This window comes from Xenopus tropicalis, chromosome 5 (assembly GCF_000004195.4).
Source record: "Xenopus tropicalis strain Nigerian chromosome 5, UCB_Xtro_10.0, whole genome shotgun sequence".
NCBI lineage: Eukaryota > Metazoa > Chordata > Amphibia > Anura > Pipidae > Xenopus > Xenopus tropicalis.
The window spans coordinates 14,579,514-14,593,653 of NC_030681.2; the positions used below are offsets into that span (position 1 = coordinate 14,579,514).

General features: G+C 46.5%; 1 protein-coding gene across 2 annotated transcripts; it reads right to left on the reverse strand.

The window, feature by feature from the left end:
• Positions 1 to 8,435: 8,435 nt before the first annotated feature.
• nenf (neudesin neurotrophic factor) lies at positions 8,436 to 12,911 on the reverse strand. Of its 2 annotated transcripts, none has more exons than NM_001030454.1 (4): positions 12,753 to 12,911; positions 12,269 to 12,329; positions 11,579 to 11,682; positions 8,436 to 9,692 (listed from the first exon to the last, which is right to left on the reverse strand). In NM_001030454.1, exons 1-4 carry the CDS (start codon positions 12,903 to 12,905, stop codon positions 9,516 to 9,518), a joined length of 495 nt encoding a protein of 164 aa, NP_001025625.1. In that variant the 5' UTR covers positions 12,906 to 12,911; the 3' UTR covers positions 8,436 to 9,515. The 2 variants fall into 2 exon arrangements, with proteins under 2 accessions (NP_001025625.1, XP_012818530.1); XM_012963076.2 differs by lacking the exon at positions 12,753 to 12,911 and adding an exon at positions 12,544 to 12,702.
• Between the last annotated feature and the right edge of the window lie 1,229 nt (positions 12,912 to 14,140).

Here is a 14,140-nt window from a genome sequence, read left to right on the forward strand (position 1 = left end):
TAGCAAGTAGGAAGGAGAACCCACAGTGCCATTCCCCACGGTATCAATCCAACAACAACACAGACGCGTTTGCTCACCGAGCGGAAAGAGGAAAGTCCTGCAGTCAGAACAGGCACTGGGTTTTCTGCAAACAAAGCAGAATTCTAATGTAAATTCAGCTCGTAATGTAGGTGCAAAGATTCCATGCAAATGGGCACAGTAAGGTGGCACCCAGGTGGTATGTGCAGTTCCAAGTGGCACAGGTGCCTATGGGCAAAACATTCCCTGTAGGGAGGAGACCAGTATTTAACTGCAGGTGTTACGTACAAGGCTTCCATGCTTGTGCCAGGGGCACTGTTTGCTCTGCCTTGTACCTGGCACTACTGGCATCACCAAATGAATATCCTTGCAGGATTGGAGCAGAACAGACATGTGACATATACAGAAGCGGGATGAAGTCCCAAAATGTAGTGCAAACCCCCCCTTCCCCCTGAACTGCATGAAATAATCTCAAAAGTGTCATGTAATAAAAGAACCAAAATTCACCTAGGTCTTCTAACCCATAGCGACCAGTCAGCTGTTTGGTTTAAAAAAGATGGCCAGTTAATGCTGCCTGCCAATTAGTTGCTATGGGTTACTAGACTAATTCCTAGACGTAGCATTATTTATATGGAAACTTGATTTTTCTTCTAGGTCAAAAATGTAGGGGAAATGGCCAATTTTCCTTTTCTGGCAATTTATAAATAGGGACAATCATGTTTTGTAGATTTAGAAACTGGAGGGGTAGGGTTGCCACCTGCCCGGTTTTGACCCGGACAGCCCAGATTTCGGGAGGGCTGGCTAGGTTTTCCAAATTTTGGTTTTCCAAATTAGAATCGATCAATGTGATAACCCCACCCCTATGTCTACTACTTACTAAAGCCGGAAGGTGGCAAAGCCATAGAGGGGTCACATACAAACTCATTACTGAGGTTACTCTAAAATAAATGCAATGGAGAGTCCATATTGATGCAATTCATTAAGGTAATTATGTCCAAACATGTTACTGGGCTTCCCCATAGTTGCCAAGGTGGCCATCCTGCCTCTGCCCATGAATGGAGGGCGACTGCACCAGGGAACCCACTTTCTTTTATTCGGAGTGGGTGCCCTCGTATCTGCTCCAGGCTCTACTGGTAAATAAAACATTAGAGAGGTTATTATATGATCCCTTTATATATTTATACATAGTTATCATGTCACCCCTTAAGCGCCTCTTCTCCAGTGTAAACAGACCCAACTTGGCCAGTCTTTCTTCATAACTGAGACTTCCCATACCCTTTACCAGCTTAGTTGCCCTTCTCTGGACCCTCTCTAACTCAATAATGTCCCGTTTGAGCACTGGAGACCAAAACTGCATGCATATTCCCCTGTAAAGTGGAAGAATGACCCCCTCCTCCCACAAATCTATGCCCCTTTTTATACAGGACAATACCTTGTGTGCTAAGTTTATTATCTACAAGTACCCCTAGGTCCCTCTCCATTATGGATTTGCCATTAGGAGTATAAGTGGGGGCATATTTTTACATCCCAGGTGCATGACCTTACATTTATCAACATTAAATCTCATCTGCCACTTAGCCGCCCAGATTGGCAGTTGGTCAAGGTCCTGCTGCAAGGATGCCACATCCTGGATGGAATTAATTTGGCTGCATAGATTTGTATCATCTTCCAACACTGATACATAGCTTAAAACAGTGATCCCCAACCAGTGACTCAGGGGTAACATGTTGCTCCCCAACCCCTTGGATGTTGCTCTCATTGCCCCCAAACCAGGGAGTTATTTTTGAATTCCTGACTTGGGGGCAAGTTTTGGTTGAATAAAAACAAGATTTCCTATCAAATAAAGCCCCTGTAAGCTGATAGTGTGCATAGAGGCTGCCTAATAGCCAATCACAGCCCTTATTTGGCTCCTCCATGAACTTTTATGGTGCTTGTGTTGCTCCCCAAGTCTTTTTACATTTGACTGTGGCTCATGAGTAAGAAAGTTTGGGGATCCCTAGCTTAGAACGTCCACCCCCATGTCATTAATGAACACGTTAAATAAAAGTGAGCCCAATAAAGAACCCTGGGGGACCCCACTAAGAAACCTTCTCTAAGCAGAGAATGTGCCACTGACACCCACCCTCCGTACAAGATCCATCGTATCCACATCCAAAGGGCATTACTAAGCCTAACAGAGTGTAGTTTACAAAGCAGTCACGTATGGGCACTGGAATTAGCTGGCATTATAGATCTTCTCATTTCTGTTTCTCTCTCTCTGTTTAACCCACGGGGACTTTCTGAGTAGTAATTCCATGGCTGCCATGATTTTGGTAACTTCCCAGACAAACCAACTGACCAGCCAGGAGCAGTCACATTAATTACATGGAACTTTCCCATGACTGATCTGATGTATGTGGGGAAATTGCCCAGTTGTTGAGGTTAAAGACACCAAGGGGCTGGGCAGGGTTGGCATCTAGAGATGAACATGCACTTTTTGATTTGTATGTTAATATAAGGCTCAAATCTCAAAAACTCGCTAACAGGGACTTTGGATACTGTCTGTCAACAATATATCCAGCCCAATGGATGGCCTTAAGTTATTGTTTCTTGTTACAGGATAGAGCTGCCCAACTAAATTGTTGCGGTTGAATGCGGTCCTTCAAGGACAGAGCTGCCCAAAATGTATTGTGGTGGGCTGGATGTGGTCCTTCAAGTATAGAGCTGCCCAAAATGTATTGTGGTGGGCTGGATGTGGTCCTTCAAGGACAGAGCTGCCCAAACTGTATTGTGGTGGGCTGGATGTTGTCCTTCAAGGACAGAGCTGCCCAATTGCATTGTGGTGGGTTGTGCTTTAAATACAGAGCTGGCTATATTGGATTATTGTGGGCTAAATTTGGTCCTTCATGGACAGTCTGTTATTCATCTTCCATTCTGACTTCCAAACACCTCCCTGGATGCTGAGGTGATTAAGCCCTAGCAAGCAGATAGTAACCCTTGAAATACGAAGGCTGTGAGCTGCAGAATCTTAGATTTTAACCTCTAGTGGGGCAGGGATTTTACAATCTAAGGTTCCTTTTACTGTTGCATGCAGGGCTGCCATTTATGGGGTGGTACAAAGGGGGGCCCCAAGATGGTCCCTGGGGAGGGAGGGCCCTGGTAACTTAGTATTTCGGAGCTCCACGACTACTGCCCCAGTGGAGCTTCCAATCTAAGGCTCCTCACATACACAAGGATCAAGTGGAGAGTGGAATAAGCGGTGGAGACTGGAGTGCCCAGAGGAAACCCACACAGACATTGGGAGAACATACAAACCCCGTACAGACAGCACCCAGGTTGTAATGAAAGTGCCAAGCACCAAGCCACCCATCAGTATCCATGCTCTCCTGCATTAGGCACCCTGCCTCCTACTATTTCTGGATCCCAATGGAGGAGGGCCACACTGCAGGGGAGCTCACGGGGCCACAATTATCTGTAATTCTCCTTAGGCTGGGACCTCTTGCTGGGGGGAAACCTATTTTCCAGTTGCAGAACGTGCCAGGTCTAACATAAAGGCCAATTAGGAACAAACCAGTGAGGATGCTAAATTTAGCAGCACAGGTATAATGGGAAATACCTCGAATTCCGCAGAGAGCAATCTCTAAAGAAATGCAAAGTTTGCTCAAAGGTAGATTCTTCCCTCACAATACAATTAGAGCTTTATGGAGATAATGTCAGCGCCACCAATTAACGTCATCTCTATTTTTAGTGGCCCGCAATGGCTACCAACAGGAACTTCACCTACAGCCGTGGCGCCTTCAGCTAAAGTTTCACATTAAAGATCTTTAAATAAATTCTACTAATAAAACACTTTGCTGTGTAACCAGCTTTTGTAGTAGCCATACAGTAGCCACGGGCACAAAGGTCAAAGGGTATTTTTTCACCAACTTTCATTATACTATTACTATTTAGCAAACTATTTTATATGTTTTTATATGTTTTGACCAAACCCAAAATACTTACTTACTAGTGCCACTAGGTGGCGCCACAGTGATGACAGTAGAGAAGGCAATCTGAGCTAAAATCCATGGTCAGGCCCAGACTGGCAACTGGTGGATTTTGGCAAATGCCAGCGGAACTGCTGTTAGATGCCATAGACTGGTATAGGATACCTATAGATATATAAAGTAGGGTGCCATGAAATCTTACGGACTGTACCAAGCACTCAGAGATATGTGGGGGTGCCAGAGCGGCAGCCAGCACCAGTACGGGGAATCCAGCCCAAGGCACAATAAACATAATATAGATTTTATACTAATAATGTACAACTTGCTGCTAAGGAACATTCTGCGGAAGCCACCCAAGAGCTATCAATGTCTGTACTTTATGCTTTTGGAATAGGGCCCATACTGCCCAACATCGGCCAATCTCCAGCGAGTGCATCCAGTTAAACACTTTTACCAGAATGTATGAGTTCATAAAAAGTGCAAAGAGCACCGTGTATCAAACACTACAGGGGTAAGTACAGTAGTTATACATATACATCTTTTCCTTTCTTGTCCCCACGCTGCCATCTAGGGGAAGGCACTGTACTTACAGTCAGAAACAAATGCCCCTTATGTAACTGCAGCCAACCATGGGATTGAAAAACAACTGATCTGTAGTTATTGTTGCTTTCTATTACTGCTTTCCATTCAGGCCCTCACCTATTTATCTGCTGCCTGGTTGCTAGGGTAAATGGGACCCTAGCAACCTGACAGCTGCTGAAATTCCAAACTGGAGAGCTGCTGAAGAAACAGCTGCATAAGTTAAAAATGAAGACAACGTTAACCCATAGCATGTTTTTTTTATAGTTTTCTTTCCTGCTTTCAAAGGGGGTCACTGACCCCAGCAGCCAAAATACTATAGCTCCGTGAGGCCTCAATTTTATTATTATTATTATTTTTACTTTTTATTATTTATTTTTTTTATTCAGGTCCTCTTCTATTCATATATCAGTCTCTCATTCACACCACTGCCTGGTTGTTCAGGTAATTTGGACCCTAGCAACCAGATAGCTGCTGAAATTCCAGACTCACAGTGGCTTAGCTTACTCCTATGTAGGGATCCTGTAGCACCCAGTGGGCCAGTTATGTGGCGTGCATGTTTGTTATGGGTGCATGACAGTGCAATACAAAGGGCAGCTGCTCTGCACGTGTTATTGTTTGTTCTCTTACACAACAGTAAGTTGCCCCAGTGATATTCAAACTTGATTGGGTGAGCAAACAAAGAAGGGCTGATGTCATCATCAGAGGAGGAAGTGGTGTTTCCTTTGGGTGCGAGAGGGAGAAAGAGGGAAGTTGGGTGCTCTATAAATAACTCCTGGGTGTATGACCTGAGCCCCAAAGGTGCGCACTACTGTGTAACCAACAACTCATAAGGGACTATTAGCACAGGGCCAAAGGCAAAGGAATGGTGCGCCCCCAAATAAATATGTCTGTGCTGTATTTCAGTGTAAAGCAGAGCCAGCGAGTGGTTCAGGGCTGCATAGCCTTCTAAGCGCACATATCAGTTGCATTCAGGGGCAGTAATTTGTGGTGAGGGGGCTGCAATGGTAGGACCACTGTTATTAATGGCTCCTCTGGATCTGTTGGTTTCCCAGTCGGTAACTGGTCCCTGTAATTAAGGCTGGGGCGCCCAAGGCTGTACTTTGGGCCCACTAGGGGGTGCATTCACATTTTGGGGACCTGTGGTGCCTGCACACAAGCACGTGCTCATTCCCAAAAACTGCACCCCAGGGGGAACATGGAACAAGTGCTTATTTCCCAAAACTGTGGTCCAAAAAGATGCACTGGTACATATTCCTAATATCTACAGCCCCAGTAAGTGTACTGCGTGTAAACCTATTCCCAGTAACTGCACCCCCAGGAGGCACCCTGCACATGTACTGACCCCCAGTAACTGCACCCCCAGGAGGCACCCTGCACATGTACTGACCCCCAGTAACTGCACCCCCAGGAGGCACCCTGCACGTGTACTGACCCCCACTAACTGCACCCCCAGGAGGCACCCTGCACATGTACTGACCCCCAGTAACTGCACCCCCAGGAGGCACCCTGCACATGTACTGACCCCCAGTAACTGCACCCCCAGGAGGCACCCTGCACATGTACTGACCCCCAGTAACTGCACCCCCAGGAGGCACCCTGCACATGTACTGACCCCCAGTAACTTCACCCCCAGGAGGCACCCTGCACGTGTACTGACCCCCACTAACTGCACCCCCAGGAGGCACCCTGCACATGTACTGACCCCCAGGAGGCACCCTGCACATGAACTGACCCCCAGTAACTGCACCCCCAGGAGGCACCCTGCACATGTACTGACCCCCAGTAACTGCACCCTCAGGAGGCACCCTGCACATGTACTGACCCCCAGTAACTGCACCCCCAGGAGGCACCCTGCACATGTACTGACCCCCAGTAACTGCACCCTCAGGAGGCACCCTGCACGTGTACTGACCCCCCAGTAACTGCACCCCCAGGAGGCACCCTGCACATGTACTGACCCCCAGTAACTGCACCCTCAGGAGGCACCCTGCACATGTACTGCACCCCCAGTGACTGCACCCTGCACATGTACTGACCCCCAGTAACTGCACCCTCAGGAGGCACCCTGCACATGTACTGACCCCCAGTAACTGCACCCTCAGGAGGCACCCTGCACATGTACTGACCCCCAGTAACTGCACCCTCAGGAGGCACCCTGCACATGTACTGACCCCCAGTAACTGCACCCCCAGGAGGCACCCTGCACATATACTGACCCCCAGTAACTGCACCCTCAGGAGGCACCCTGCACATGTACTGACCCCCAGTAACTGCACCCCCAGGAGGCACCCTGCACATGTACTGACCCCCAGTAACTGCACCCCCAGGAGGCACCCTGCACATGTACTGACCCCCAGTAACTGCACCCCCAGGAGGCACCCTGCATGTGTACTGACCCCCAGTAACTGTACCCCCTGAAGGCACCCTGCACATGTACTGACCCCCAGTAACTGCACCCCCAGGAGGCACCCTGCACATGTACTGACCCCCAGTAACTGCACCCCCAGGAGGCACCCTGCACATGTACTGACCCCCAGTAACTGCACCCCCAGGAGGCACCCTGCACATGTACTGACCCCCAGTAACTGCACCCCCAGGAGGCACCCTGCACATGTACTGACCCCCAGTAACTGCACCCCCAGGAGGCACCCTGCACATTTACTGACCCCCAGTAACTGCACCCCCAGGAGGCACCCTGCACATGTACTGACCCCCAGTAACTGCACCCCCAGGAGGCACCCTGCATGTGTACTGACCCCCAGTAACTGTACCCCCTGAAGGCACCCTGCACATGTACTGACCCCCAGTAACTGCACCCCCAGGAGGCACCCTGCACATGTACTGACCCCCAGTAACTGCAACCCCAGGAGGCACCCTGCACATGTACTGACCCCCAGTAACTGCACCCCCTGAAGGCACCCTGCACATATTTATTGGGGGAAAGCAGATTCTAGGACATGGTTACAGTAGCTGACTTATAAGACTGTGAGATAGGCTTGATTTTAATTTATTGAAATTCTGTGACAACGTTCTGTCCTCAGTGGCCAATATAGTAATATAAGAGCTGAACCGGAGCAGGGCGGCCATTAGTTTGGCTCAGTCGGGGCCGGCGCAATGGTACCTTAGCCCCTATGTTTGTGCTCTTGCCCTGCGGATATTTAAACCTGACTGTGAGTGCAAACAAGGGACAGGCGAGTTCATTACCAGAGAAGGAAGTGGCTTTCCCTTTGGTGCAAACTGGGGAGCGAGGGGAATTCTACACTCTATTAATAGCTGCTGGGCGTATGGCCTTAAATGGGTGCTTCACCTATAAGTAAACTTTTACTATGTTATAGAATGGCCAGTTCTAAGCAACTTTCAACTGGTCTTTAATATGTTTTAGTTTTTGAATTATTTGCCTTCCTCTTCTGCCTTTTTCCAGCTTTCATATGGGGGGGGGGGTCACTGACCCCAGCAGCCAAAGAGTATTGCTCTGTGAGGCTACAATTGTATTGTTATTGTTACTTTATATTACTTATTTTTGTGTCCAGGTTCTCTCCTATTCATACTCAGTCTCTCATTATAACCACTCCCTGGTTGCTAAGGTCATTTGGACCCTAGCAACCAGATAGCTGCTGAAATTCCAAACTGGAGAGCTGCTAAACAAAAAGTGAAATAATTAAAAAAGTACAAAAAAATAAAGACCAATTGCAAATTGTCTCAGAATATTGGTCTCTACATCATACTAAAAGTTAACTCCAAGGGGAACAACCGCTTTTACCCAAAGGTGCACATTTCAATGTACGCAGCTCCATCAACCCCGCCCCCCATCTTGTACTGCACATGTGCTTATCCTCAGTAACTGTGAAAGGAACCAATCAGCAGGCAGCATTCAATTGTCACCTTTTATTCATATGGGTTACTGCACCCAGGGGCAAACTTTGTGCATGGAGAAGAGATTTTTCCTACCCCCTACTCACCCACGTGATCCATAGATCCTCATACAGAAACACTTGTACGGTCCTGGTTATAGATTTATGGATTCATTTGCACCATATATAGGAGTAAAAACTCCCACAGTGCATTCATCCCTATCTGCCCACATTCGCTGTACAAATCCATATAATTTACCCTCTTTATTAGTAACAGGAATCTTGATCCTCCAGTTGGACAGCCCTGGGCTAGTTAGAAAGAACACCATTGCCACCTAGTGGCCAAACACTGGTTGTGCGGACCTATAGAAGCAATGCCACGGTAGCTACCCATAAAGAAGCTCCCTCTTTCTATAAAAATGTAAATACAGTGAAACCTCAATTTTACATCCCCTGATTTTTAGTTTTCCTGCATTTTACACCATTGTTTTGTGGTCCCACTAATATATAACACATAATAAACTTCCCTGATTTTACATTTTCCCGGACTTTGCACCATTTTTTTCTGGTCCCCTGAAAAACTTTAAATGGGGGTTCTACTGTATTTCAGGAATTGTTTTAGGCTCACAACAGTTAATGGTGAAGTCCAATTGGTCTCCAGTTGCACACTCTTATCCATGTAGTGGGAACTAAATTTAGTGGATTGACCTCTCATCCCCTTTATGGGGAAAAAACAAATGCAAGTGAGTAATAACGAACAGGGTGCTATTTTATGAAGCACCTTATGCACTTACTGTCAGCTCCCCAATAATGAGTGTTCTTTGTATTAATATTGTAAATATAAAAAGACATATAAAACAATCAGAAATAGTGGTGCTAGTGCTATAGGAGTGTTTTGTTACAAGTCTGTTATCCTGAGCAGGGGACATTGCATTGCCTTTTTACTAAATACCAAAACCTAAAATAAAACCCTAAATCTAAAACCCATAAAGTCACACATCAGTAATGCTGCAGCATGGGAGACAGATCTCAAACTGTGCTGCTCTGCCCAAGGCCGCTGCTCAGTTCCCACCTCTCTATAAGTCTATTCTCCTTGGTATCAAAACTCATCTTTAATACTGAACTGCGGCTGATCGTCTGGTTTAAAGTTGGGATTGGGGCTCCCGTCTTCGTTCAGTATGCGCCGTGCTGTGTAGCCAACGATCGGGTATTTCCTCTTGTACACATTCTCAAAAATATCATCCAAAGACTTCAGCTCTTCTTCCGTAAGTCCTGCCTAAAGGGGTTCAAGAGACAGTAAAACAAAATAGCCGAGAAGCAGCAAATCTTTGTTGACACCAAAGCTGGACCCCCAGGGCCAATAATCAGATGTATGTACAGTGGAGGAAATAATTATTTGACCCCTCACTGATTTTGTAAGTTTGTCCAATGACAAAGAAAGAAATGATTCTGTGAGTGACTGGGAGAAGGTGCTGTGGTCTGATGAGACCAAAATAGAGCTCTTTGGCATTAACTCAACTCGCTGTGTTTGGAGGAAGAAAAATGCTGCCTATGACCCCCAAAACACCGTCCCCACCGTCAAGCATGGGGGTGGAAACATTTTGCTTTGGGGGTGTTTTTCTGCTAAGGGCACAGGACAACTTATTCGCATTAACGGGAAAATGGACGGAGCCATGTATCGTGAAATCCTGAACGACAACCTCCTTCCCTCTGCCAGGAAACTGAAAATGGGTCGTGGATGGGTGTTCCAGCACGACAATGACCCAAAACATACAGCAAAGGCAACAAAGGAGTGGCTCAAGAAGAAGCACATTAAGGTCATGGAGTGGCCTAGTCAGTCTCCGGACCTTAATCCAATAGAAAACCTATGGAGGGAGCTCAAGCTCAGAGTTGCACAGAGACAGAAACCTTAGGGATTTAGAGATGATCTGCAAAGAGGAGTGGGACCAACATTCCTCCTAAAATGTGCGCAAACTTGGTCATCAATTACAAGAAACGTTTGACCTCTGTGCTTGCAAACAAGGGTTTTTCCACTAAGTATTAAGTCTTTTTTTGTTAGAGGGTTCAAAAACTTATTTCACTCAATGAAATGCAAATCAGTTGCTATCTTTTATTTAAAGTTATTTTTTCGATTTTCCTTTTGATGTGCTATCTGCCACTGTTAAAATAAACCTACCATTGAAATGATACTGTTCTGAGACTTTTCATTTCTTTGTCATTGGACAAACTTACAAAATCAGTGAGGGGTCAAATAATTATTTCCTCCACTGTATGTATAACTTTATTTATAAAGCGCCACAAGGGTACGCAGCGCTGTACAATCTTACAATATACACAATTACACAAAGGGAGGACAAGTGATATAATAAATAAATACAAAATATATGTGCCATGTGGTATGAGACACAGTAGGAAGGAGGTCCCTGCCCCATAGAGCTTACACCATAGACACCAGCTGGAGGAGGACAGCTTCTAAGAACATTATACAAACTTTCCCAGTCCCAGTTTTGGACACCTTTGCAGACCAATAAGCTCTCGCTCAGTCAAAGCAGCCAGCAGTGGGGTAACTGTTGGGGCAGGCCCTCTGCAAAATGTTTTCTTGGGATCCCAACCCCCCTAGCTGAAATCACAAAATCATGGGTGACCAACATGTGAACATGCACCATGGGTCACCCACAGCCCCGCCCTTAGAGGAAGCAGACCAGGGCCCCCCATGGGGTCTGCTTCCTCTCTAGTTATACTGGCAGCCAGTGTCAACCCCTGTTCAGCCAGTTGCACCCAAATGCCCATAACCATCACTATGCCACCCGTACCTGGAGGGAGCTCCCATGTCTGGGGGCCATGTTTTGACTCACCCATCATACACTTGAAAGTGACATAACACGCACTAATGCTTAGGGACGCAACATTGCTGCTCACACCAGGCCACCATGAGCATTTTTAGGCAAAACAGTATTTTTTTTCCCAACTGGATTTCAAGCTATATTAGCCCAGTTTTACTAGTAATAGTTTAAGTAAAAAATAATACGAATGATATGATAAACTATTAGGAAACACCTTTCCATGGTTATTAGGGAGTTATTACAGCCATAAATGGAGATGCTGTTTCACTGCTTTCCCTGTGTGGATTCATACTACAAAAGCAAATGGCCATGTTCTTACTGTATCATAAGTAAGGTCCGCTGGATCCAGTGACATCTTGGCGACTGCCCGCGTTGAGTCCTTTCCTGCAAGGGCATTGTATGAGGCTCCTTTTCCATAAAACTCTGGTAAAATTGCAATTAAAAAAAAAAAAAAAAAAAATCATGATCTCTTACATCATACAAAGCCACGAGATCTTGCAATGAGGGAACTGCCACAGCACATAAAAGTGGTGGGTTTAGTAGCAATTGCCTTTTGGGCAAAATACAGCGTATTATAGGGGTTACGTAATAAATGATATTAAGTGTACCCAGTACCACTAACCCATAGCAACTAATCAGCAGGTCAGGTGTTATTCAGCCTATGATTAAGTGCTCAGATTGGCACAAAACGCGTAAGGCTTAGCATTTATGTGTATGCTTCAATAAAATACTTTTGATCTTACTTTAATATTTGAGCTTCTATTCTACCTGATTGGATTTCCGGAGTGCCTGCCTATCTCATCTATGTGTTTACTGGTCACCTGTCTACAAGCAAACACCTTATTGGTTAGATTATCATCCTGTTCCAGCTGTCACTGAGCTGCTGCCAGGGGGGCAGTTGTTGGTGGGATACTGTAGGTCTGATTATAAACAACGGGGCCTCAGACGCTATTTCAAGCAAAGATAATCCTGCCGCTATCCTCGCTGCTGTATTATACGGAATCATTACCTTTCCCAGCAGACACGTCGAATACAGTTCCTTTTACTGCCATATAGATTGGCTGCTCATCCTTGAAAGGAAAGAGAAAGAAGGCAGTTAGCCGTGCCCATTAGTGACACTAATCCAACAGAACCCGGGCCTTTGTCTATTCCTGCTCCCAGCATCCCTGTCCCTCAACCCCTGGCCCCTTATTGGCCTGAGCTCCTTCCAGCATATTAACTGCAAATGCTCAGTTTTAACCCTTAATGGTGAACCAGCCCCAGACCCTCTTTATTGAAGTTTACATTAAAAAGAGAAGCATCTCCACTTTCCCTATGAGCCATTTGGCCAAGAAACACATTGTGAGATCCACTTGTGGAATCCTTGGTGGCCCGGATGCCCCCTTGCTCGGGAAAGAGAGAGCCAATCCTCCCAACCCAGGAGATCATGTGATCCAGTTTCCCATGCTGTAACCAATGAGAGCAGCCCAAGCAGGATGGCACTGGGTACTTGCCTTCTCCCCATTGTAGGTGGCTAAATCATCCTCAGTGAAGAGTCTGACAGGCTTCTGGCGCGGCCCGGGCTGCTGGGGCTCCTGGGAGGCACCGCTCAGTAGCACAAGGCACAGTATCACCGCGCACCGGTGCCAAACACTAACCTCCGGCATATTGGGAGCAACTTCCGGGATGCGAACTGAGGCAAAGTTTTGCTTGAGTTAAGCCCCGCCCAACAAGCCCGGCATGCACCGCTCTCAATTGTGTGTTCTGGGCGGCAGGCGAGAGTTTGCCTTATTACTGAGGCAGGAATAAGTGAATACTGTACATACAAGCCTAATAATCAGTCACAGTTGTCTGGTATTAACCTATTCTTCCTGTAATGTTACATTTTGTGCTTAAACTACTAAATACACGATCCAGAGGAAAATCTAAATTTTGTGGAAATCCTTTTTTAAATAGAAAACCTTTTAAAGGAGAATTGGTACAATTTGTGAGGCAGACCCCAATTTTTCTTTCCAGATGTGCGTCCTAGTGATCTGTCCCCTGAGATGGCCAAACAGCACCCATTTATATTCAAACCACATGTTTCCCCCACAGCCCAGCCCTGTACAGGTAGAAATAGGGGCGTCTCACAATAAAATGTCTAATGCAGGGGTGCCCAGACATTTTCCCCCGGGGATCTACCTTTGACTCCTCCCTGCATATATCCGCGATGCAGCATACGTACGCATACCCAATAAATGCGCCGCACTTACATATTCCGGGGCTTACGTGGTCCATCAGAAATCCATGGGGGATCGACTGATGGACTGCGATCAACGTCTTGCCCCCCCTGGTCTAAGGCTAATGCTACACATAGTGTGGCATTAGCCGAGAATATGCTCCATACGCTCAAAAATGCCCCTACCTGTGCCTGCACCTGAATGAATGGGATGCGCTTGGGTGCCGGCACATGTAGCCGATATCCGCTGAAAATTCTTGTGTTTTTATGCAGATTTTGGCTACATGTGCCTGCACCGAGCGCATTCCATTCATTTGGGTGCAGGTACAAGGTAGGCTGAATTGACAGTAGCGGGCAATAGAGATGTAGCGAACTGTTCGCCGGCGAACTAATTCGCGCGAGCATCGGGTGTTCGCGAACGCGCAAGTTCACGAACTTTCCGTGTATGTTCGCAATTTGGGTTCGCCGCATTTTTTTCCGCTGCGTTTTTTCTCTGCGTTTTTTCTCAGCCTAAAAAACGCCGCACAACCACACATGGCGTTTTTCAGCCTAATACTGGTGTAAGCAAATCCCGTTTCCATGGTGCCAATAGCGCGAAATAGCAAAAAACGCCGCGTATTTCCGCTAGGTCTGCCCGTTTTTACGCAACGCTTTTTCAACAAAGTATTTTTTAGAGAAATTTTT

What these genes read in the sequence shown, in the direction of transcription:
- nenf (NM_001030454.1), bottom strand. Translation starts at nt 12,905, where the DNA reads ATGCCGGAGGTTAGTGTTTGGCACCGGTGCGCGGTGATACTGTGCCTT. An exon ending in CCACCTACAATGGGGAGAAG is followed by an intron (nt 12,330 to 12,752) that starts GCAAGTACCCAG and finishes TTTCCTTTCAAG; the next exon opens with GATGAGCAGCCAATCTATAT. An exon ending in CGACGTGTCTGCTGGGAAAG is followed by an intron (nt 11,683 to 12,268) that starts GTAATGATTCCG and finishes CAATTTTACCAG; the next exon opens with AGTTTTATGGAAAAGGAGCC.